Genomic DNA, 25553 nt, shown 5'->3' with positions numbered 1-25553 from the left:
GGCTGCTCGGGCAAATGTTGTTTTTTTCCCCCCGGGAGCCAAGTGTGAAGATCGATTAGCACTTGCTCCACAAACCCCTTCCAGGGCCATTTGGGAGCTGCACGCGTTCACACTCGGGTTCGGTTCTTTGCGCCTTCACGCGCAGCCTTTTTGTTTTCGGGGCCAGCAGGGCAGAGAAGGGCGGAGAGGAAGCGAATCTCTCCCTGTACAACAAGCTGCTGAGGCTATATAAACTCAGGGCTCGAGCCAGGTTTCTGAAACGGGTTGGTTTGCCTGCGAGTTGTCTGCCGAGCCCTGCGGCGCCATGGAGACTGCAGAGCGCTCCGCGAGCGGAGCTGGCGAGTACGCGCGCGGTGGCCGCCCGCTGCCCGGGGCCCCCGACTGCCCGACGCGGCTCGCCGGCGCAGACTCCGGGTACAGCGTCTCTGCACCGCCCTGCACCTCCCCTACCCCAACCCTCTCGCCCTCGCTTCCCCAGCTCCTCCTCTCCGCCCTCCACCCTCCACCCCCGCCCCAAACTCCCTCGGGCCCGCACTCGGCTGCCGTTGGTTCTGCAGAGTCTGGGCTCACGTCTTGTCTGTGCGCCTTTCCTCTTCACCCTGCAGATCCGCAGGCTTCTGGAGACCTTGGGTTGATGCCCGAGGCGAGCAGGAGGAGGCCTCTCACCAAGCAGAGAAGAGGGTGAGTGAGCTGCGCGTGGCTAGCCGCTCCTCCGAGGGACGCAGGTCGTTCACCAGAACTGGGAACACCCGGCCCGAGGGAGACGCGCGCGCCCGGTACGCCAGTTGCTTAAGATCACGCCTGTCGGTCCTCCTGCCGGTGGCCCTGTTGGTGCTGAAGAGGCGAGTGTGCTCTCCAGAACTATTGCGACACGAGGGTCGGACCCAGAGCGAGGCTGCGAACACTAGGGTCACATTCGCTGCAGGCGCGAGGAACCCTGGGTCTTGCGCGTTTCCAGTTTCTCAGAAAAGGTGCTTGTTAACTGTAATTCATCTCCTTACATCCCCAGATGCCCAATGGCCCCGGAATGACCGAAGCCTCTGGAAAGCTTTCCCGATACAAGCACCCAGTCAGGTGAGTAACAGGCCAAACCGAAGGTTTCTTGCTTCTCCAACCCCTGGGAACTTAGCATAGCCCGGTTCAGCAGCCGGTCCTGCAGTTTTTGCATTGGAAAATCTCTCTTCAAGGTTACTTTATCTTCCCAGTCCCAGAGGTCCTTTATTCATCGAATTGAAAAATGTAGCAGCTCAAGCTCTTACCTAGAAAAGTTGTTAATTAGTGCATACCCAGTAAAAGCTCAAGGAATATAGTAAAAAGAGGGAAACTGGATGATACATTAAAAAAAAAAAAAACTTTTGCAGGCACAAGATGTCAACGTTCAACTTTTACTGTTGAACGTTGACATCTTGTGCCTGCAAAACAGTTTTTTTTTTAATGCCAGGAAGTCCAGATGAAATTGACTTCACACATTATTCCTTTGCAAACCAGAAGGAAGAATGGTGTTCACAGTTGTAATTTTAGAGCAAATTGAGCTTGCCACGTGAGAGAAAATGGAAAGGTGATGAAAATTCTAAAGTTACTAAGGATTATAAAAATGAACACAAGTTGTTTGGCATATCAGTGAGGAGCTAGTTTCTTGTTCTAGTCAAGGAAGTCGGCCTTTTCGTAGGATTCTTGGTAGCTTTTATATAGGCAAGAGGATGACGTTACAGTTTGCCTGGTTGAGGGAGCTGTTAGGTGAAGAGCTGATGTTTGTAAAATGTGCGTGTTTCCAAATAGCATTTTGATTAATTTCTCACCATGAGCTAGCACTAGTGAAGGACACAGGAAAAACATAATCCCAGCCCTGTGGGTAGTGTTGTAATAGAATTTAATTTGGTCAGTTTTAGACTCCAGAGCATGAAGTGCCTGTCAGAGGGAGTGAGAGCCAGGAAATTGTGTATTAATAAGCTGTGGCCTTGAAGTTAGCCAAATGGATGGTAGGTGGGGAAGCAGGGGCAGAAGAAATAGCACAGGGAAAGAAAGAACAGGGTCGTGGAACAGCATGGATCTTCTGGGAGCATCAAGTTGCTGGAATTATGGTGTGTGAAGCTGTGGACATCATTCCAGCAGGGAAGCCAGAACCCAGATCTCACATACCTTGGTGCAGAGTTTTGTCCTGATCCTGTAGGTAGTATTGGGGATTACTCAAAGGATTTTTAACCAGAGAGTGCTGTGGTCAGATTTATGTTTCAGAAAAAATCACTAAGGAAATAGTATATAGTTATAGTTAGAATACCAAAAGTGACATGGGAAGTTATTGCCGTTGTTCAGGCCAGAATGATAGAGCCATTCTAAGGCATTGGAAGTAGGGATAGAACTGGGTAAATTTGGGAAATATGTAGGTGACAAAATAGATTAGGCTTATTAACATATGGGATATGGTAGGTGAAGTAGAGGTAAAAAGACAGAATGGTCTCCAAGTTTATGACTGATGCAGGTTGAGTGCTGTACTGACAGATTGGAAATTAAGGCTAAATACAGATGTGGGAACAAGATAATGAGTCCAATTTTCCATTTATGGTATTTGATGTGCCTGTGAGGCATCCAAGTAGCAATGATCATCAGAGAACTGCACATGTAAACCAGGGGCTCATCATCAGGTTATAAAGCAGAAATGCAAACTTGGGAGCTTTGATAAATGAACACTCGGGGACATCATGGCAATGGGTCAAGTCGTCCTGTGGACTCAGAGAGATGACCACTTGTGATCAAACCATAGGGGAAGGCCAACCTCTAACCTATATTCAGAGAAAGAAGGTCCACAAAGGAGACAGAGCAGAATCACTCAGAACAGGGCAAATTTAGGAGCAGACTGAGTCCCTGGAAGAAAAATAGTCAGTGAGAAATTCTGGGGAGAATATGATAGCAATTAAACAACATTCTTTGGATTTGGCAGTTTCAGTAACACATTAAAAAGTCAATTGTTTTATATATCAGCAATTCTTTCCTTTTCTGAATCACTGTAGCATTGTGTTTTTACTTCTTTTAAGTGACTTTTCTTAATTTCTGTCTTTAGTAGTATTGTGTGTTTCTGATTCTTTTTACTCAACTGTCAACTTCTTGAGGGTAGGGACCATGAGTTATTCATCTTTGAATTATGAATTATGTCTAGCACAAGAAAGCACTAAGATATTTATTGATTGACTGAATTATTGATGGTTAATAATCTCACACCAAAATTATAAACTATTTTTTACCACTTTGCTAAAAAATTATAAATTACATTGCCTTTTAAAATGAAGCCTGCTGAAGATAATGTCCCATCTCTCTGTGCACGGGGCTATTTACATGGAAATGACTACACTGTAGTTGGGGATTCAGCCTTATCCCTTTTCTTCTCCTCGGATGAAAAAAAATAGAAGACCAGATGGCAAGTTCAATATTTTTCAGAAATTTGAAATTCTGAGGTAAACCTGTTTACATGTGAATTATTTTTAAGAAACCAGTGTCATTCTCCATATCTCAATATGGTGTCCCCAAATTAAGTTGGGTGGGGGGAGGGGAGGGAGACCGAGGCAGGGTTGGGCTAGAGGTGCCTTTCTGAACCTCGGGCTCTGAGTGCATAGATAAACTTATTAAAATGTTGCCTTTTGTACTTTCCTAAACCTATATTGGCTACATCTGCAACTAAGAGTTAAATGTGTGAATTTTAAGCAGGATACTAGGTGATTTTTGCCTTCGTGTAAGGACATGATATTTTGATGTTTTAACGAAGTTGGCTATCATCAAAATTTTTAATGCAGTGGTAGGACTCATTTTCTCCCTATGAAATTTGGAAATTGGAAGACAAGCCTTCTGTTTAGTTTTTAAAGAATAAATATATTTATTGTATAACAACTCCAGTAAGCTAAATAATTATCTTAGGCTTACAGCTTGGAAAAAGATTTAAAATAATTGACCTATTATTGATACTTTGGCAAGTAGATTCCTTGAGAGCTGTAATAATACCATTTTAAAACTTTACCTTAAAGCCCTGTCTAAATGCATAAATCAATTGTTAGATACATGGAGCTCTTGGAATTTTCACATTTAGTGAGTATAACTATTCTAAATATGAAAAAGATAAAGTGTATTATTTTGTCTGCTTTTTTCAGACTATTTTGGCCAAAATCAAAGTGTTATGATTACTTATATCAAGAAGCAGAAGCTCTTCTGAAAAATTTTCCAATTCAAGCCACAATTTCGTTTTATGAAGATTCTGATAGTGAAGATGAAATTGAGGAACTGATTTGTGAAAATTAATCTGATTAGTTATTTTTGATGACATTAAAAGCTTTTAGGATTTAAATTTAGTGTGCAAATGTATCATAATTCTTTAAACTTATTTATTTGTATATAAATTATTAATAAAATGAATATTTTGTAATTATTATGGTAGTTGGGCCTTTTTTTATCCCTACACTATTAGTCAATGCTGGAATTTAAAAATAGGTACCATTTACAAATGTCTTGATTGTACCATAAACATTTGGAGCTTACAAAAAACAATTTTAATCCTTTAATCAAATTACAACTTGAGTTATAATTTTGCAAACATTTAGTTACAACTTTGCATAGAATGACAATATTTTCAAACTGAATCTTGCAACATCTTTATTTCCTATATATTTCCACTGGATAGTGTAGTTACAGATGAATGTTCTTAGGTAAGGAAGAAAATTACCTTATGTTACTATACACCTTGTTATTATGTCTTTGCTAGAAGATGGTGAGAAGCACTTTAAATCATTGTCTATAATTGAGGATGGGAATAATTATTAGGGCTATTAAATTTTAGACATTGTTAATGAATGATGAGTTAAGTAGTTCTCTCTTTAATACTCTTCTGCTGTCTGTAAGTCTGCTAGTAAAATAGCATGGGTGGTCAGTATTTATGGAAGTACATTAAGGAGTCTCTAAAATTAAAACAAAATGTTTAAATGCGTATGATTTAAATTGAGTTTAGAAAGGGGCAGCCACAAGGCCAGAATTTGATAGTATTTTTTCCACTTTCTGTCCAAGGGGGAGCTAAGAAATTTGTCAGATGTGAAACATTCAACAATATCACCTTGCTTTGCTCTGGTTCCCTGTTCCTGATATTCTCATGTAAACATTTTCTTATGGGAAGTGGAATAAGAATTCTCGTGATTAGTTCTTTAAAGTAGATTTATAGAAAACTGAATCTTCTAATGGGAGAGAAAACAGGAGCACTTTGCAAGGTAAAGGTAACATAGTACATTATGGTAGTGAAGTTCTTTCAGCTGAAATACATTTTTTCACAATAAGCATTTCAATAGCAAATAAAGAATGTTCCTATAATATTCTAGAATGATAATGCACATAGGTGAAAATCATTGATGGTTACCTATCTAAGAAATGCCTTTTACTTGAATGTATACTTGTATACCCACACTTTTTCTTCTAATTGAAAAGATACAACAGACATTAATTTACAGACACTTTAAGGAAAAGGAAATTGAAATAGGGCAAGTTCAAACCATGTTTCAGACTCAGGAAAAGTTAGTAATGGAATGAGACTAGGGAAGAGTTATATAGAACTACATTTCTGCTGAATACTTTCTCCCTTCACTGCCTTCTATTCTCAGGATGTGTACATTCCCTAAGGAAAAACTCACCAGGTCCCTAGTCTGGACCTTCAGCATTAAAGACTGTTTACCTGCACAGTATTTGTGCTTCTAATTGATATGTTGGAATAGAATGAAGAACCACTGCCATTTATTGCATGCCTGACATTAACCAGGCAGTGGATTCTGTAGTTTATATATGACATAATTCTTTCTAAAACCGAAATGAACTATGCAGATAGAAAAATGAGGCTTTGAGATACTAAAGTACTCTTAATTACCGCAGTTCTTGGTGGGCTGCATCACTATACAATTTCCTGTATCTCTCAGGGAAAATAGGAAATTAGATGAGGAGGAAGAACTTGTGAGCAGATGAATGGAGCAGAAAAAGACTTTGACTCGTAATGTCAGTCATTAGTAAGGGTTCTTAATGATGACGTTTTCTCTTCACCCTACAGAAGTGGCTGTTTGCATTTGACACTATGGCTTTTAAATTTTCTCTGTCCCTTACAGCCTGGTGTCTTGAGAGAGTGTCAGAGAAATCAAACTTCTCTAATAGTATTATTTTATTCCATATTTTTAGTTGTGGTAATACTGACACTTGTGGTTTAACAGGACTGTACAAGAATTTATTCTCAGATTCGGTCAGCACCAAGGCTAAGGAACAGCTTCATTCTCTCTAATCTTTCCGAGGAATAGCTGTCACCTCCTTGCGGTGCTGAAGTTCAGTGCGCAGAATTTACGGAGCATGCGTACTTTCCCCTGGTTCCGCCTCTTCTCCCTTTGTCGTCTCACTGTCCATTTCATTGGCCCCGCCCTCCGCGGGCTCAACGTGCTGCGTCACGGCGCGCATCACCCCGGGCGACCCCGGAAGTGAGCCGGGGGCTTGGCCGCACCCCGGCCTCGGAGCCGGAGCCGGAGGTGGAACTGAAGAGCCGTCCTGTCGAACGGCCGCCCTCCGGCGGTGGACCCCGGGCAGGGTCCGAGCCAGGTGTCCACGATGCTGAACGTCCCTTCCCAGTCTTTTCCGGCCCCCAGCTCGCAGCAGCGCGCCGCCTCCGGGGGGCGTAGCAAGGTAAGCGGTTAACAGGAAGGTCTGGATTAGCGCTTGCCCACTTCCAGTGTTTCGTGTTCCTGCTAATCTACTCCCACCTCCAGTTACCCTGTCTAACCTTCGGTACCTCCTGCCCTAGCTGGCGACCTCTTTCTGATCCCATTCACTCTCCAGTTCTCGAACTCTCCTAACCTCCCTCACACCTACTAGTCGCTTTTCTTTCCCGGCCCTTGATCCCTTTCTGTCCATTCCCGCCTCCAAGTCTTTCCCCGCGAACTGAAGTCAAATGTGAATGACAGGGCCATGCACTGTGCTTGCAGAATTATAGCTACTGAGTATTAGCTTCCTTCCCTCAAACTATCCTCCTCTACAGTCTTTTGTTCCTCACTTTCCGAAAGGAGTTCTGAGTGATGCGGATTCCTTAGCAGGAGGGAAAGGTTGGGCAGTGGCGACAGTGCCCAGTTGCATTTGACACTTTGGCAAGGGTGGGAATTCCTCAAGCTAGGGGAGATCCGAGGAGGGAGAACGAATGTCTGCAATCTCCCGTTCGGATTACGGAGACGTCTCCAAATCATACTGCCTTTGTTCCTCTGGTACTTAAGTGTTTTATCACTGCCTTTTCTGATATCGCTTGATGACTCTGAAGCTCATGTACACTTTACCTTTTTTGTTGAACATAGTTACAGTTAGCAACAAGTGGAATACAAATGTATTTTAAATTTGCAAAATTTAATAAAATTGTCTCCTTCGTTCATTGCATCATGAATTGCTTGGTCCTGTTATTTATTGGTTCCTCATTCTGTAACCACATCATGTTTACCACCTGCTTGAACCACTCTTTTCATTTCTGAACTTTTGGGTCTTAGCATCATTTGGAACTTTCACTAACTTTATTTTTTGTTTTCCTCCACTTAGACCTGGATTTTAACTCTTGATCATAATTAGAGGTTCAGAGATCTGTAGCTTTCATTAGCTTTTTGGAAGTCTGTACCTCACCTATCAGAATAATACAGATGAGAAATAAATCTCAGTGTCATATTCAGTGCTTACTGATGGCTGTGTATGTTCTAAGAGTGGTTTTTTTTTTTATTGCTTTAGATGTATTCACTGATTCAGTCTTTACAGTGATCCTGTGAAGTGAGTGCATTTGTTATCTCTGTTTCACAGAAAAGGAAACTGGGAAGGAATGTTGCCCCAGATCTTACAGGCTTGATGTGATGTGACTCTGGCTGTGACATTTTATTTATTATTCTCTATATTGTCCAGCCATCTAATCATTTGTCCCCTTCTTGATATTCGACCAGTTTGTTCAGCTAAATATTTGTCTGAATAGTATTTCCTTTCCAGAGAACAAAGCTATGAATTAGAATATGCTTCTACCCTTCTCCATTAAAACGACCAATCATGTTCTCAGAACCCATTTAAGGGAAAACAGTTTTGAGGCAAAGACAAAAGATTCAGGTGGTGATGAAAAAGGTGAGTCTTCGGGTCCAAAAAGGGAACAAAATAAAATTATCGTGCAATTCGAAGGGAAGCTAAGACTTTTTTTACCCCTTTGTGAAATAAGCTTATCTTGATCATTTTAGAAGCTGAGTCAGGTTTGTATGAAATGGGTAGATTGAGAAATAGAATAGATGGGGAGGTTGTATATCATAATTGTTAAAAAGCACAGATTTTTGAATGAGAAAGACCCAGGTTCTTTTCCTAACTCATCACTTAACCTTTTTGACTGTCGGTTTCCTCGGGTGTAAATGGGAATAACAGTACCCATTTCATAGGATTGTTTATAGGATTAAATGAGATCATGTTTCTCTCTTAGCACAGTCTTTGTATATAGGAAGCACTCACTAACTGTAACTAAATACCTGTCATCTTTTACTTAAATATCATGTTTGTTGTGTAAATCCCATGGTACAGTGCTTGGCTAAAGTATGCACTCAATATATCATAGCCATTGTTATTTCTACTAGTCAATAAATATTTTTTGAGAACCCACCTTATTCTAGAGATGTGGTCTCTGGTTTCAAGGAGTTGAGTCTAATAGGCTGCACAGACTAGTAAACAGGCAGTGATAAATGCCATTATACTATAAGAGTGTGTTATGCCCATGAGGGAGTTGGGGCAGAGAAGGCTTCTGGAGGAAATGATGTCTGGAGGGTTGGGGTGGGGAGTGGGCTAGATGCAGGCATGGAGCAAGTGTTCCATAGCAATCAGGAGCCTGTTCCCATTTAGCTAAGGCATATAAAATTGGAAGGAGCAAGTTAAAACATGGTGAGGTAAACTATGACTAGTTCTGAAGGCCTAGTAGACCACCGTAGGGAATATAGAGATGTTATTATAAGGTAATGTGAAGAGCAACCGAAGGAGGGAGGGCCCATGATTAGCTTTGCATTTTCAAAAGATTATTTTTAACTACTGCGTGGATTGTGGAATCCACATAGACAAGCGAGACAAGTGATTTTGGTTTGGGATGGGAAAGATCACATTCTCACATTTAGTGTATTGGAACTTTATTGGGACCAAGAGACCTAGAAAGTTTTAGTGATGGTGAGAATGAGATGATGTAGATTGATAGGAAGGAATGTAAAATAGGAAAGGCACCATAGACTTGGTTATTTAGGGGGTAAACAAATGCTTGAAATAGGTATGATTCAGGAAAGCGGGGTATATAAAGGTTCTAAGTTGGTTCAGGCTGGTATAACAGAACACCACAAGTCAGATGGCTGATAAACAACAGAAATTTATTTCTCACAGTTCTGCAGGCTGGAAGTTCAAGATCAGTGCAATAACAGTGACTACTTCTGTGTCTTGTAAAGGCCTTGTTCATTGCCGACTTTTTCTGGGTCCTCACAGGGCAGGAAGGGGTGAGGGATCTCTCTCAGGACACTTTTATCTAGATATTGAAACCATTCATGAAGACTCCGCTCTTATGACTGACTCACCTACCAAAGGTCCCACTTCCTAATTAATGTCACATTAGGGTTTAGGATTTAAATCTGTGGCAATAAACTTCCTTGAGTGTGCCCTCATTCACATTAAACATTCCTCTGGCCCTGTGTTACAAACTAGTTAGTTATACAGATTTAGACAGTACTCCTGTCTTATAGGGATGTTGTGAAAATTTCTACCATATTGTTTTAACTGGTTAAAGCATTGTAAGTACCTAAAAGTCCTGAAAAGGTATTTTGGGGAAAAAAGCCATAAGAAACCAAACATTTTGTTATTAAATCCTCTAGACAAGGATAGGCAAACTTTTCTGCAGAGGGCCAGATAATAAATATGTTAGACTTCGAGGGTCACATAGGTATTTAGTCTTTTTACCACCACCACTACTACATGTGAAAACCATTCTTAGCTGAAGGGCTATAAAAAACAGGTGTGGGCCAATTTGCCCCCTTCCCTGGAGGGTTACGGTTTTATTATTTTCTGTTATTTGATAACCTTCGTTTCTCAGTGGATTCTTAGAAAATTAATTGCTGCCTCATGATTTCCAGTATCCTGTGTATATTAACAATCCAGAAAGTCAACTTTAGCCAGTTATTTATGATGATTTGTCTATCAAATCTCTCTTGATATTTAAGGCAAAGAAATGTTGGCCCAAATTGGTAAGTGACTATCATGTGTTAGTGATAGCGCCAGGACCATATAGGTCCTAATTCCAATAGTTGCTTTCTGATTCCAAGTTTAGTACTATTCTTGTTACTGTTATGGCCAACATTTCTGTTCTGTTGTAAAAACTGGTTTTGTACAGCCTCCTAAAGCTATAAAGAGTATTTGTGAAATTGTTAGATTTGCTTTTTGTTTTTTAGTTCTTTTGAATGGGAATAAGAGTAATGAAGTAGCCCTGACCAGTGTGGCTCAGTTGGTTGAAGCCACACTGGCTTCACTCTGTCGACAGAGTGAAGCCACACTCTTTCTACAAAGAGAAAGGTCACTGGTTCAATTCCCGGTCAGGTCACACGACTGGGTTCTTGGCCTGTCCGCAATCAGGTCATGTGCAAGAGCCAACTGATCGATCTCACTCACAGGTCAATATTTCTCTCCCTCTCCTTCCTCCTCCCTTCCCCCTCCAAAAATAAATAAATAAATATATTTTTTTATTGTAATGAAGTAGTCTGAAGACAAGCAGTAGGAGGGAAAGGAAAATCTGCTAACTTGAAGAAGCCACATTTAATTCTTCCCTTTTCCTTTTTTAGGTTCCTCTAAAACAGGGCAGAAGTCTTATGGATTGGATTCGACTAACCAAAAGTGGGAAGGACCTAACAGGATTAAAAGGCAGGTTAATTGAAGTAACTGAAGAAGAACTTAAAAAACACAATACAAAAAATGATTGCTGGATATGCATAAGAGGTAGGTGGTATTTATGAAGTTCTGCAAAGAGTTTTGGCTGTGTCTTCTTATTGTAATGCTTCCTGTTATTTGGTGGTATGATTCACAATTAGATAATAGAATGTGCCTTATGCTAGGCAATAAGTTGTATAATTCCAATTTTGGACAGTATTTTTTCCCTTCATAACTTTTTACAATATTTCTTCCATAACTGTTTTCTTCCCTTTGAAAGAAAACAAGTATTTTCCAACCAATTTATATTGAAGTAGTAAAATTATTCTGTAACACCTAGTTTATATAGAATAATGTTGCACTTTAGTGCCAAAATTCTATCAACAGAGTTTTTTCGGAAAAATGTCTCTCAGAATCTAAAGTAAATCAGAAAGCCCACGTTAAAGCTAAATCTGCAGTTCTTGCTTATAGCCATCTTTACTATTTATTGTATGTTTCTTAGCTATATTAATTACCTGATTTTTCTATCCCATGGAAAATTAAAAGCTCCAAAGCATAAATGGGCTGATTGGAGAAAGTGAGCAGAGAAATAAGAGGTTAGCTAAGAAAAGCAGACCTAACAGTACCAACAACTCAGCATCTACGTGGGAGCAAACCATTCAAAGGGTGCAGAACTGTACAGTGGGCCTCCATTGTGATTTCCTTGAGTCCTTCAGACATGGTTTAATATGTCCACTGCTGTCTGTTGGAAGTGTGCCATTTATTACTGTTACCGCAGTTGTAACTTTTCATCGCATAACTTAGCCTTGTCGTCAGTTGTCCTAATTGCAGTAACATATATGAAGGCAGAGACCATGTAGTTTACTGTTCTGTCCTTGGAGCCTGGCACATACAAGTCATCCATGTTTGTTTGCTGGGTGAGTGCAACACAGATCATATTTAAGAACTTTGGTTTCTTAAAGAGGTGTGTGATTGTCACAGTTGATTGGTGATATGATATGATAATGGAAAACACCAGTAAATCCCAATTCGTTTGCTAGGAGTGCCCAAACAAAGTACCATAGACTGGGTGGCTTAAACAACGGCAATTTATAGTCTCACCACTCTGGAGGCTGAAAGTCTGAGCTCGGGGTGCTGGCAGGGTTGGTTCCTTTTGAGGCCTGTGGAGAATCTGTTCATGCCTGTTGCCTGGCTTCTGGTGGTCTGCTGCCAATCTGTGGAGTTTCTTGGCTTGTAGAAGCACTGGCCCCGATTTCTGCCTTCATCTTCGCATGGCATTCTCCTTGTGTAGTTGTGTCCAGATTTTCTGTTTTTATAAGAAGATTTATTTCAGTCTTATTTCATTACCCTATTCCAGTTTGACCTCATCTAGTTACATCTGCACTGACCTTATATCCAAATAAAGTCATGTTGAGTAGTACTGGTGGTTAGGACTTCAACGTGTGAACTTCAGGGTGCACAATTCAACCCATAACAGAAATAATCGGAGTGTGAAATTTTTTCAGTGGCAAAAAGGATGGAATCTTTCAGTTAATGGTGACGTAACTTGTTCCTAGACAGAAGAACAGTGGCTTACCTCCCCTAGGTTTCTCAGGGAGGTGCAACCATGAATAGGACCAACGGCTTGGAATGAGGATTCTGCCATGCAAACATTCCTTTTGTCATTTGATAGGGTTTTAGTACCCTCTCGGCCCTTCCTCCCTGCTGCCTACCTGTTTACCGGATATAAGTAACTGGTACAAAATGACCTTCCCACTCTGCTTGTGCATTTTCTGCTTGACTGGGTGCAGTGGGGGGTCAGTTTCCCACGAGCATCTCTCAGCTGGCCCAGGCTACAGGTGTGTCTGATCTGTTTCTTCAGTAGGAGCCTCTTCAGAAAACTCACTCATGTGAGTCCCTCATATCCTAGTGATGTGAGATAAATGAAGCACTATTATAATATAGTGATACTTTATTTTTTACTTAATGTATTGATGGAGGTAAGGGACTGGTTTGCTGTGTTTGAAATACACAGTGATCCCAGGTACATATCTCCTGTACTGATGTGAAAGCATTGCACCTCTTCTGGTAGAGTGTTGATTTAAGGATACATTCTTTACAGGTTTCTGTTGGAGAGTTTTTTCTATTCTCTTAATAATAAGACCTTTTCCTTCTTTGTCAAAGTAAGAGATGTCTTTTTCTCTTTTTGTTTTTTCACCTTTTGATGAGTTTGGTTTTGTATTTTATCCAGAAACACATTCAGTGCAGGCCCCGCCCCTGGAGATTCAACTCTCGTAGAAAATAAGTGACTGTTAGACAAGTCTGAGTGAAGTGCCATAGAGGGTTATATAGAAAGTGATAGCAGATTGAAAAGAGGGAGATACGTGGGTTAGGAAAATCAGAGGCGCTTTGTGGTAGAGATAAGCTGTGAAGTGGACAGGATTTCAACAGGAAATGAGGAGTAGGTACATCCAGCAGAGGAAAGGTCTAAACAAGCATAGAGACCCAGAAAAGTTTGAGGTATGTGCTGGAACTTGAGTTAACTGTTGGAGCAAGATTTGTTAGGTCAGATTGTAGAGGGCCTTGAAAGCCAGGCTGAGAAGTGTGTTCTTAATTTAGACAACAGTGTGAGTTATGGGAAGTATTTGAATGTGGGGGCAGTGATTAGAGTGTGCTTTGGAAAGATCAGTCTGATGGCGGGTGTAGTGAATGGAGACAGGTCTAGGAAGGCATTTAGCTTGTTACAGAAGTTCAAGTGGCAGTAGGTCAACCAGGATGTTGACAAAGGCACTGGAAAGTTAGGATGAATGTGAGTCAAACAGATTACTGTTAATTTCTAACGTGATCCTAAATGAAAGTAAAAGAAAGCACATAATATGCCCTGGCTGGTGTGGCTCAGTGGGCCTGTGAATCAAGGTATCGTGGTTCGATTCCCAGTCAGGGCACATGCCTGGGTTGCAGGCTGCTTCCCTGCAGGCCAGTTTCCAGCAGGGGACCCACGAAAGGCAACCATACATTGATGTTTCTCTCCCTCTCTCCTTCCCCTCTAAAGATAATAAATAAATAAAATCTTAAAAAAAAAAAAAGAAAGCACATAATAAGTAAATGTAATTGACTTTTTCTTCTTAGCTATTCTAATTTAAAATATTAACAATACCTTCGTAAAGGGGGAATGAGTGCCAGAATTGGCTCTGCAGGTCAGAGATAATGTTTGGACCCACATTTGAGTCAAAGCTGTAGCACAGAGAAGCATAGTATCATGCTATCATTTTTTTTAAGTATTAAATTCTTCATTTACTTTAATAATTTAACATTTAACAATCACCTCTTTTTTACATCAGCTGATTGGGTGGCTGTGGGAGACACATTCGTCTCTCCAAGAAATCTTAGAAAACATACACTTTGTTTTGGGTTTTTATCTGTAATGTTTTGGGGACTGTTTTCTTTGGCGGGGGGATGGACATAGGAGTGTTTCTTCTTGATGTTCAGATGTACTAAGGTCATGTTCCTGAAATGACAGTGTAAAAAGAGTGCTGGGCTGGCAGCAGACTGAAATGTATGAGCTGTGAAAGGTGGGCATTCTGTAAGGCAGGTAATATGGACTTCCTAATTTGCTCACTTAATTCTCTCCATTTTCTCTAAAGCATATGATAATCCCTCTAGTGCAATGACAGTTCATTGGAACATTAAGGGAATAGATGGGGGAAATAATGCTTTTTCAAAAACTTTGTTGAATTTACCATTAATTCATGCTTCTGTGGTTTTCTGCCTGCTACTGTTTCTCCCTCTCTTAAGAACTAATGTTGATTTACAAACATGTAAAGCTTTGAGCAAACATCTAAATTGCTCATCTGTGAGAGTTCAGACTTTGTTTTTCTGTACTGTGTTTTGCTATAGTATGTAGTGAGTGTGGGTAATGATGTGTTGAGTTTGAAATCATCATTTGGCAGCGTGGTGCAGCCTTTGATCTTCATGAGGGTGAGGCCAAGTGTGGCCTGATCAGCAGTCCGTTTGAATAAATGGTATTGAGTAATAGTTAATTACAGTCAGTAGACTGATGGCCTTGTTTTAAAAAAATGTATTGGGTCAAATTTTCCAAATGGGATTTAATTTATAACTTAGAAATGAACTAGCTTTGATTTCTTCTAAATATTGGCATATACTAGTAAATTAAAGAGGTCACCCCTGAAAAAGTGACTTTTAATGGGTTGGTATTTTTCTAGTTTCGTATTTTAAAATTATAGAAAATTATTCTAAGAAGTAGTGGATGGCCCTATTATTTTTATCACAGCTTCCTAGATTTCTCGGTTCACTGATGGGAAACGTTTTTAAGATTGACTCATTGTAAGTTGTGTATACCGTTAATCCTCATTACTCGGGGGTTCCAATCTTGCCTACTCACTAAAACCTGTTTGTAGCCCCAAGTCCATAACTCACAGTGCTTTCAGTCGTTTGCAGTCATGCACAGTGCAACGGAAATACATGTTGTCTGTGTCTGAGGGGAAACAAGGCGATGCTCCGACTTCTTGTTTCTGTGTTCATACTATACTGTAAGCACAAGTCTCTTTTGCAGTCTGTTCGCTGCCATGGGTTTCACATTTTGTGCTTTTTATTGGTGACTTGGCTGTTTAAAACAGCCCTGAGGATAATACTGAAGTGCTGTCGTAAGAAGGCTGTAATATGCCTTATGGAGAAAACACCTGTTAGGTGAGCCTTGTTCAGGCATAAAATGCCGTGCTGTTGTCTGTGAGTTCAGTGTTCGTGAAACAGCATTACATATCAAATAAGGTTTCTTTAAACGGAAACAAACATTAGACAAGGTTATGTATTAATTTTTTCACAGAAAAAAAGGTTGTGAGCTGATGCTTTCGGTAACCTAACCTTGTATTTTCTGCTAAGAACAACGGTTCAGTATTTGCTAATTCAGTATTCATAATGAGTCTGTAGAACTTAACTGCTGTGCATAAAGAGAATTGACTATTTCTTTAAGCTTTTGTATTTATACTGCAGTAATAATAAAGTAAAGTAAGTTTATACCTTTCAGGTTAGATCCAAACCCACCAAGAATAGAGCTGCTTTTTCAAACAAGTTTCTTTCTGTAGTTTTCCTTAGCGCCCTGCTTTAATTCTGTTTTGAGAATCTGCATTATTATTTGTTTCTCGCAGGGAAACTTTTTCTATCTGAAAATTTTCTTCTAGGAACAGATTTTTAAATTTAGAACTAATGTTTTAATTTCTAATGGGATGTATTATCATAGTAGTATAGAGTGTATGGAAACAATAATGCATTGCTCTCACAGTTAGCTCAGTTATTCTGTGGTTCATGTGCTTTGTGTATTATCCTCATTACTTCTTTTGACACAGAAATTTGAACAACTTTGTTCCACTATCACTTGCTTGTTTAGGATGCAAATCAACATTTCTACAGGTACAATTCCCTTTATTCATTTCATCCATTTCTAGCCCAACCGTAGATTTTTCAGATTGCCCATTTGACACCATTAATGCAGATAATCTAGTCTGCTGATTTTGTTAGTTCTATCCTATTGACATCCAAAACTCTTTGTTTTACTTTCTCTTGATCTGCTTAACTGTCATTCTGTCTCTTCCTTTTTTTTTTCCTTTATGACTCTTCCTCTCTCCCTACCTCCCTTCCAGTCACTAAAAATTGAATAGAGGAAAAATACTGTGGTCTCAGTGCCTTGTCTGACCCTCAGGTGTTTGAACAGACTTCAACCAACATTTTGAAATTTTCTTCGTGGACAATTTTGGATTACAAATTCAATTTTAAACAAAGATATAGGATTATTCAAATTTTCTGTTGTTCTTATGTCAGTTTTTATGTTATTTTTAGTGAATTTGTTAATTTCATCCCAGTTATTGATCATATTGGCAAAAAGTTGTTTGTAATATTCCCTTATTTATATATTTATCGTATGTAGGTCCTATTGTGATATGCCCTCCTTTATTCTTGATAGTGCTAATTTTTGGTTTCTCTTTTTTCCCTTAATCAGTCTTACTAGAAGTTTACAAATTTGTCTAACTTTTTGTTTTGATAGTCTCTGTTGCTTGTCCATTTTCTGTTTCACTGATTTCTAGTATTTTTTAAAAAATTTATTGGGGTAACATTGGTTCACAAAACTGTGTAGGTTTCAAGTGTACAACTCAACAAAGCATCATTGGCACACTGCACCGTGTGCCCATTGCCCAAGGCAAAGTCTCTCCATCCTCATTTATGCCCCCTTTGCCTACCCCCACCTACTCCCACCCCCTTCCCCTCTGGTTATCCCCACACTGTTGTCTGTGCCTGTGTGTGTATATGTTATATATATAGGTATTATAAATATAATGTTATATACATTATGTATAATACGTATAATACATACATATAATAGATACAATATTACAGTTATATAACATGTTATATATATTATATCTATATATGTACACACATATAAAAATAATATAATATATATTTTTTTACTTAATCCCTTCACCTTTCATCTAGCCCCCAACCCTCCTCCCTTCTGACAGCTGTCAGTCTGTTCCATGTGTCCATGCTTCTCTTTCTATTTTGTTTGTTAGTTTATTTTTTCATTAGATTTCACAGATCAGTGAGATCATATGGTGTTTGTCTTTCTCTGACTGGCTTATTTCACTGAGAATATTAATCTCTAGGTCCATCCGCACTGTCACAAAAGGTAAGATTTTCTTTTTGTGGCCAAGCGGTATTCCATTGTATAAATGTACCACAGCTTTTTTTATCCACTCATCTATTATGGGTACTTGGGCTGTTTCCAGATCTTGGCTATTGTAAAAATGTTTCAATATAAGGGTGCACATAGGGCTGCATATATTCTTTTGAATTAGTGTTTTAAGTTTCTTTGGATATTTTCCCAGAAATGGAATTGCTGGGTCATAAGGCAGTTCTATTTTTAATATTTTGAGGAAACTCCATATTGCTTTCTACAGTGGCTGTACCAGTCTGCATTCCCACCAACAGTGCCCTTTTCCCCAAATCCTCTCCAGCACTTGTTTGTTGATATATTGGTGATAGCCATTCTGACAGGCATGGGGTGATATCCCATTGTAGTTTTAATAGGCATTTCTCTGTTGAGGAGTGACATTGAGCATTTTTTCATATGTCTGTTGACCAGTTGTCAGGGAGGTGGCTATTTTAAGAGTTTTTTCTTCAGCTTTGGCATCAATATATTTATAGAGATAATTTGGAATAGCTCTCATTATATTCCTGGTGAATATGTGAATTACTGTATAATGGCAAATTCAGTGTTGTGATTTTTATCCTGACTTAGATTGTAGCTATTGTCATTATCCCTTCGCTCGCTTGAACTTAGTACCCACCCAGTGATATAATTTTCATTGTTCTAAATTAAAATCACATACATAGCTCAGTACTCTTTATAAGGAGTGTTCTCTGTTTTTAAATATTTTAGCAGATTGATGATGTCTCAGATCTGTGCTGGGTACTATTTGATTTTCAGAACAAATCTATGAGGTCGTTAGGTATTCTACTTCACAGATGAGGGTCCTGAAGCTAGGAGAATCCTTAATGTCCAAGGGAAGAAATTGAAGCTAAAAAGAGTATATCAGTGGCGACTCATGGATAGAACTGGCAGAAACTCCAGTCTGACCTGGTCTGGTAGAAAACAAAAATTGACTACAGAGTTACAGGTGCAGCTGGCTTGAGGTGAAGGTTGGTGCAGAGTTCAGATAGTGTCCCCAGGACCTGCTCTCCCACTGTCTTTGTTTCCCTTCTGGGAATTGCTTCATTTTAGGACTCTATAGCAACAGAAATATGACCATAGCAACTCTCCCACTAGTTAATGTCAGGTTCTGTTTTATTCATCTAATAACTAGAATTCAAGTCTTGAATTTGAGCCAAGTCAAGGCTCTGCATGACACAGTTTTGATCATGTTCACATTGCTGTGACAATAATTCTATTTAGGGCAAAATGATGTACTTAATCCCTTAAACTGAGGTCACAAACCTCCTTCTGTAGCCTCACTGGGGCCAAACTGGGGCACACATTACTGAGAGCTGGGGAGGGCATGGCTCCATGAAAAACAAACTGACCTTATTGCTGGAAGGGGAGTGGATACTGGTAGAGAAATCATTAATGAGAGTAAAGTAATTTGCTGAAGACATAACTAATGAGTATGGAGCCTCTGTTTTAACTTAGGCAGCCAGATTCTCAGCTGTTATGCTTAAATTGTATACCCTTCTGTTTTGCCATGTTCAACTCTAGGTTTAATCCTGCTTTAGCATTTGTGTCTTACTTACTTTGAGTGCCATGTATAAACTCATTCATTAAGAGATTAGCTGGGGATGTCTATTACTTGTAGTTCTTTCCTTGTGCTAATTAACACTGCTAATTAACAGTCATACAGGATATTCTTCTGAGATAGTTTTTAATTTAATAATTTAATGAAACATAGCTTTACTTTTTGTGGCTTTGTTCTTAGATGTCATTCATAAAAAATAGAAAAGAAAGATTTTTAACTTTTTCTCTATCTCGATTCATTTAGTTAATCAATATTTCTAAAGGGTCTGCTATGTGTCATGTACTGTACCAGGTTCTGGGGGGGTAACATGGAAATTTAAAACAGAGGTGGCCCCTGCTCTTATGTAATTTCCAATCTGGAAGGGAACATGGAGTATTATTCAAATCTGCTGGGTATTGTGAAGGAGAGAGATGCTGTGCTGATGAAGACTGTAGAAGATTGAGCCTAGTTGTGAAGGATAGATGGGAGTTAACTAGGCAAAGAGGAGTGGAAACAATATTCCTGGCTCCACCAAAAGCTTGTGCAAAGGTTGGGTGGCACGACTGTGTGAGAGAGGGGGGAGACAGGACACACGGGCATTGTGAATATAAGGAACATAAAGCCAGAGATGTCTGTGTTCTTCCCTTCCTCTTGCCTCAGAAGGACATCCTCCCTTCAAAGACACTCCCTTTTCTAAGGGTAGTCCCTCTGTGTGCTCTTACTCTTTCCAGCCTCCTCTATGATCTTAGGCACTTAGGTGCTCATCCTACATTGTTTGACAACCTTAGTTCTTTCCTCTATTTCTGCCAAAAGCTTCTTCCTTCCAGTCTTCTCATCTTTGAAGACCTGACTCTGGCCCTCTCTGACTTTGCTTTCATCCTTAGCACTTAGTGTAGGACCTCTGTTAGAATAACTATAACATTTTTGGGCCTTTCTTCCTTCCTCCCTTCCTCTTTCCCTCCCTCTCTTCCTTTCTTCTTTCTTTTCCTCTCTTTTAATCCTAATTGTATTTTTTCCATTACCATTTAGTCCCCTTATACCTCCCTCTCCCCAGCAATCACCACACTGTTGTCCATGTCCATGAGACCTTGTTCATTTTTGCTCAATCCCTCCACCCCTTAACTCCCACCCCTACTAGCTGTCATCTGTTCTCCATCTATGAGTTTGTCTCTGTTTTGCTTGTTCAGTTTGTTCATTAGACTCTACATGTGAGTGAAATCATATTGTATTTGTCTTTCTCTGACTGGCTTCTTTCACTTAACATAACATTCTCCAGGTCTCTCCATTCTGTTGCAAAGGGTAAAAGTTTCTTCTTTTTACAGCCATTGTGTAAATATGCCATAGTTGTTTTATCCACTCAGCTACTGATGGACACTTGGGCTGCCTCCATATCCTAGTGATTATAAATAACACTGCCATGAACATAAGGCTAATTCTTGTGAATTAGTCTTTTTGATATATTCCCAGAAGTGGGATTACTGGGTCAAAAGGCAGATCCACTTTTTAATTTCTTGAGGTATCTCCATACAGCTCTCCATAGTGGCTACACCAGTCTACATTCCTAACAACAGTGCAGAAGGGCTCCCCTTTCTCTACATCCTCGCCAGCACTTGTTTGTTGATTTATTGATGATAGCCATTCTGACGGGTGTGAGATGCTATCTCATGGTGGTTTTAATTTGCATTTCTCTGATGATTAGTGACATTGAACATCTATTCATATGTCTATTGACCATCTGTATGTTCCCTTAGAAGAAGTGCCTATTCAGGACCTTTGGCCATTTTTTTAATTGTGTTGTTTGTTTGGTGTTGAGTTTTTTGAGTACTATGTAAATTTTGAATATTAACCCCTTATCAAATGTATTGGCAAATATGCTCTCCTATTCTTTGAGTTGTCTTTTTATTTTGTTAATGACTTCCTTTGCTTTGCAAAACATTTTTAGTTTGATGTAGTCCCATTTGTTTATTTTTTCTTTTGTTTCCCTTGCCTGGGGAGATATAGCTAATAAAAAATTTCTATGAGCAATATCCAAGATTTTCTCCCTATGTTATGTTTTTTTCTAGCATTTTTATGGTTTCAGGTCTAACATTTAAGTCTTTGATCCATTTTGAATTTATTCTTGTGTGTGGTGTAGGAAGATGGTCTAGTTTCATTTTTGTGCATGAATCTGTCCGATTTTCCCAACACTATTTATTGAATAAACTATCTTTAGCCCATTGTGTGTGTTTGCTTCCTCTGTCAAATGTTATTTAACTCTAAAGGCTTATTTCTGGGCTCTCTGTTCTGTTCCATTGATGTATGTGTCTGTTTTTATGCCAGTACCAGGCTGTTTTGATGAAAACTATGGTCTTGTAGTATAGTTTGATATTAGGTGGCGTGATTCCTCCAATTTTGTTCTTTCTCAGGATCCCTGTTGCCATGAGGGACCTTTTGTGGTTCCGTATAAATTTTTGAAATATTTGATCTAGTTCTGTGAAATACATCATTGGAATCTTAATAGGAATTGCACTGAATCTGTAGATATTGTGAACATTTTAGTGGCGATAATTCTTCCTACCCATGAACAGGGCATGTGCTTCCACTTATTTATATCTTCTTCAGTTTCTTTCTTCAGTGTCTTTCTTCATTATCTTGTAATTTTCCTCATATGGATCTTCTATTGATCATATTCATAGATGCAGAAAAAGCTTTTGATAAAATCCAGCACCCATTTGTTAGGTTTATTCCTAGGTATTTTATTCTTTTTTAAAAAACTTTTAAAAAAGATTTTATTTATTTATCTTTAGAGGGGAAGGAGAGAAGGAGAGAAAGATTAATGTATGGTTGCCTCTCATGCATCCCCTGCTGGGAACTGGCCTGCAACCCAGGCATGTGCCCTGACTAGAAATTGAACCATGATTCATTGGTTCACAGGCTGGCACTCAATCCACTGAGTTACACCAGCCCGGGCAAGTATTTTACTCTTTTCGAAGCAATTGTGAATGGGATTGGTTTCTTAATTTCCCTTTCTGTTAGTTCATTATTGGCATATAAAAATGTAACTGATTTCTGGATATTAATTTTGTATCCTGTTACTTCGCCGAATCCATTTATCGGTACTAGTAGTTTCTTGGTGGATTTTTTGGGGTTCTCTATGTAAAGTATTATGTCATCTAATAGTTTACAAATAAAGACAGTTTTACTTCTTCCTTTCCAATTCGTATGTCTTATTTCTTCTTCTTATCTGATTGCTGTGTCTAGGACTTTCAGTACCATGTTGAATAAGTGAGGTGAAAGTGGACATCCCTGTCTTGTTCCTGATCTTAAGGGGAACACTTATATTTTTTGCCCATTAAGTATAATGCTGGCAGTGGGTTTGTCATATATGGCTTTTATTATGTTTAGGTATGTTCCCTGTATTCCCACTTTGCTGAGAGTTTTGATCACAAACAGGTGCTGGATTGTATCAAAAGCTTTTTCTGCATCTATGAATATGATCATGTTTTTAATACTTCATTTCACTTATGTGGTGAATCACATTTATTGATTTGTGAATGTTGTACCAACTTTGCATTCACCAAATAAATCCTACATGGTCATGGTGCATGATCTTTTTGATGCATTGCTGTGTTTGCTTTGCTAATATTTTGTTGAGGATTTTAGTATCTGTGTTCATTATGGATATTGGCCTATAATATTCTTTTTTTATAGTGTCTTTATCTGGTTTTGGAATTAGGATAATGCTAGCCTCATAAAATAAGTTTGTGAGCCTTGCCTCTTCTTGAATTTTATGAAATAGTTTGAGAAGTAGAGGTGTTAGTTCTTCCTGGAATGTTTGGTAAACTTCACCTGTGAGCTCTCTGGTCCAGGGCTTTTGTTTGTTGGGAGTTTTTGATTACTGGTTCAGGTTCACTAGTTCTGATCTGTTTATTCAGGCTCTCTGATTCTTCCTAATTTATTTTTAGAAGGTTATATTTCTAGGAATATCCATTTTCTCCACATTGTCCAGTTTGTTGGCATATAATTATTCATAATATTTTCTTAAAATTCTTTGTATTTCTTTGGTGTCAGTTATTTCTCCTCTTTCACTTCTGATTTTATTTATTTGAGTCCTTTTTCTTTTTTCTTGATGAGTCTGGTTAGAGGTTTGTCAATCTTGTTTATCTTTTCAAAAAAAGCTCTTGGATGCATTGATCTTTTGCATGTTTTTTTTAGATTCTTTCATTTATTTCTGCTCTGATCTTCATTATTTCCTTCTACTCACTTTGAGCTTTGTTTGTTGTTCTTTCCGGTTCTTCTAAGTTTGAAGTTAGATTGTTTATTTGAGCTTTTTCTTTTCTTTTTTTAGATAGGCATGTAATGCTATGAATTTCCCTCTTAGGATTGCTTTCCCCAGTGTCCCACAGGTTTTGGATTGTTGTGTCCTCATTTACTTTTGTTTCAAAGTGTCTGTTGATTTCTTCCTTGATCTCATTGTTGACCCATTCATTGCTTAGTAACATCTTATTTAGCTTCTGTGTCCTTGAGTGTTTTTCAGTATTCTTCTTGTGATCAAGTTCTCATTTCATAGCATTGTGGTCATGCTATGATACGATTTCAGTCTTCTTAAATTTATTGCGAGTTGTTTTGTGTCCCAATAGGTGGTCTATCCTAGAAAATGTTTTATGTGCACTTAAAAAGTATGCATAGTCTGCTGCTTTGGGATGAAATTCTCTGAATTTCATCAAATTTAATATCAAATTTAAATCTCAAATTTAAATTCATCTGATCTAGTGTGTTATATAAGGCTGCTCGCTGTATAAGGTTGTTGATTTTCTGCCTGTAAGATCTATCCATTGAAGTTAATGGTGTGCTAAAACCCTCATACCATGACTATATTTCTGTCAGTCTTTCCTTTTACATCCATAAAGATTTGCTTAGCATATTTAGGTGCATAAATGTGTACTATGGTTATATTCTCTTGTTGGACTGTTCCCTTTATCATTATGTAGTGTTTTTCTTGTCTCTTACTGTAGCCTTGGTTTTAAACTCTGTTTTGTGAGATATAAGTACTACTACCCCAGCATTTTTTTCTTTTTCATTTGCATGAAATAATCTTTTTCCAACCCTTTACTTTTAGTTGTGTGTATCTTTTGATCTGAGACAGGTCTCTTGAAGGAACTATATATATATATATATATATATATATATATATATATATATATATATATGGGTCTTATTTCCTTGTCTGTGCAGCTACCCTCTGTCCTTTGGGCAGAGCATTTAAGCCATTTACATTTAATGTGATTATTGATAGATACTTATGTAGTGCCATTTTATTGTTAGACTGTTTTCCTTCTTTTTCTTTCTTTCACTTTTTCTTCTTCTTCTTAAAGTTATCCCTTTAACATTTGCTGCATTACTGGTTTGGTGTTAACCAACTCCGTGAGCTTTTTCTTATGTGGGAAGCTCCTCTTCTTCAATTTCAAATGATAGTTGGATGCCCTTGCTTTGCCTCACCTTGAATATTTCACACTACTCCCTTCTGGCCTGAAATGTTTTTGTTGAGTAATCATATGCCAGTCTAATTGGTGTTCCCTTGTAGGAAACTGCCCACTTTTGTCTTGTAGCTTTCAGGATTTTCTCCCTGTCTTTAAACCATGTCATTTTAATTATGATGTGTCTTGGTGTAGGCCTCTTAGGGTCCAACTAGTTCGGGACCCTCTGAGCTTCCTGGACTTGTATGACTTTTTCCTTCACCAGATTAGGGAAGTTTTTGCTCATTATTTCTTTAAATCGGTTCTCGATCCCTAACTCATTGTCTTCTCCTTCTTGTATTCCCATGCTGTTAATGTTGTTATTCTTCATGTTGTCTGTTGTAGACGATCGGCGGGTAAATACACACTCTCGGAGTCCGGAACCGAATTGATAAAAATTTTAATGGCCAAAAATTTTCCTGGGCAGGGGCGAACTTCCCCAACTGTGACCGGAGTCACGTAGCTACTCAGAGCTACAAAATGGAAGTCGCGCCTGGCTTACAGACTACTGGGTATTTATATTTTCTAGCAAGCAAGCAAAGGCATACAGAAGCAGAGGTGGTGGTTAGCTATTGGCTTATTTAAAAACGGCGAGGGTCCCTGATTGGTGGGTGCTGCTGCTGGCGGGCACTTTCTGGCGGGCCCGGGTTAGTTACCTTATTTGGCTAGAATTTTAAACCCAATTGTTCCCGGATGTTTGTTCATTACCCTGTTCCAGGAACTGCAGATTTAGGGTTGGGTAATGCCCTAGCTGTAATTTTCCTAGCTGGGTATAACATTGTCCAAAATGTTTTTTAAACTCTCTTCATTTTTTTAAAATTCTTTTTTTTTGTTTGTTTGTTTGTTTGTTTCTCTG

General features: G+C 38.9%; 2 protein-coding genes across 4 annotated transcripts in view; both read left to right on the top strand.

Annotated features, from left to right (window-relative positions):
* The first annotated feature begins 304 nt into the window (after positions 1–304).
* RIPPLY2 (ripply transcriptional repressor 2) lies at positions 305–4309 on the top strand. Its single transcript, XM_037144035.2, has 4 exons — positions 305–414; positions 606–681; positions 1010–1074; positions 4137–4309. Exons 1-4 carry the CDS (start codon positions 305–307, stop codon positions 4282–4284), a joined length of 399 nt encoding a protein of 132 aa, XP_036999930.2. The 3' UTR covers positions 4285–4309.
* Positions 4310–6474: 2165 nt separating this feature from the next.
* LOC119048245 (cytochrome b5 reductase 4) overlaps positions 6475–25553 on the top strand; it is an 87541-nt gene continuing 68462 nt past the window's right edge. For 2 of the 3 annotated variants that reach the window (XM_037143819.2, XM_053664851.1), the window contains exons 1-2: positions 6475–6681; positions 10857–11010. In XM_037143819.2, coding sequence (XP_036999714.2) covers positions 6607–6681; positions 10857–11010 — 229 coding nt within the window. In that variant the 5' untranslated portion in view covers positions 6475–6606. Of the gene's footprint in view, positions 6682–10856; positions 11011–25553 lie in introns of those variants that run through there. The other variant, XM_053664852.1, reaches the window with a different exon arrangement.

Source organism: Artibeus jamaicensis, unplaced genomic scaffold (genome assembly GCF_021234435.1).
Source record: "Artibeus jamaicensis isolate MK-2021 breed Jamaican fruit bat unplaced genomic scaffold, CSHL_Jam_final contig_387, whole genome shotgun sequence".
NCBI lineage: Eukaryota > Metazoa > Chordata > Mammalia > Chiroptera > Phyllostomidae > Artibeus > Artibeus jamaicensis.
Note: the sequence above shows the minus strand (reverse complement) of the source record. Positions and strands in the feature narration are given on the sequence as shown.

Coding starts and splice junctions, on each gene's coding strand:
- RIPPLY2 (XM_037144035.2), top strand. CDS start 305: ATGGAGACTGCAGAGCGCTCCGCGAGCGGAGCTGGCGAGTACGCGCGC. Junction 415..605: donor CTCGCCGGCGCAGACTCCGG/GTACAGCGTCTC, acceptor TTCACCCTGCAG/ATCCGCAGGCTTCTGGAGAC. Junction 682..1,009: donor CTCACCAAGCAGAGAAGAGG/GTGAGTGAGCTG, acceptor TTACATCCCCAG/ATGCCCAATGGCCCCGGAAT.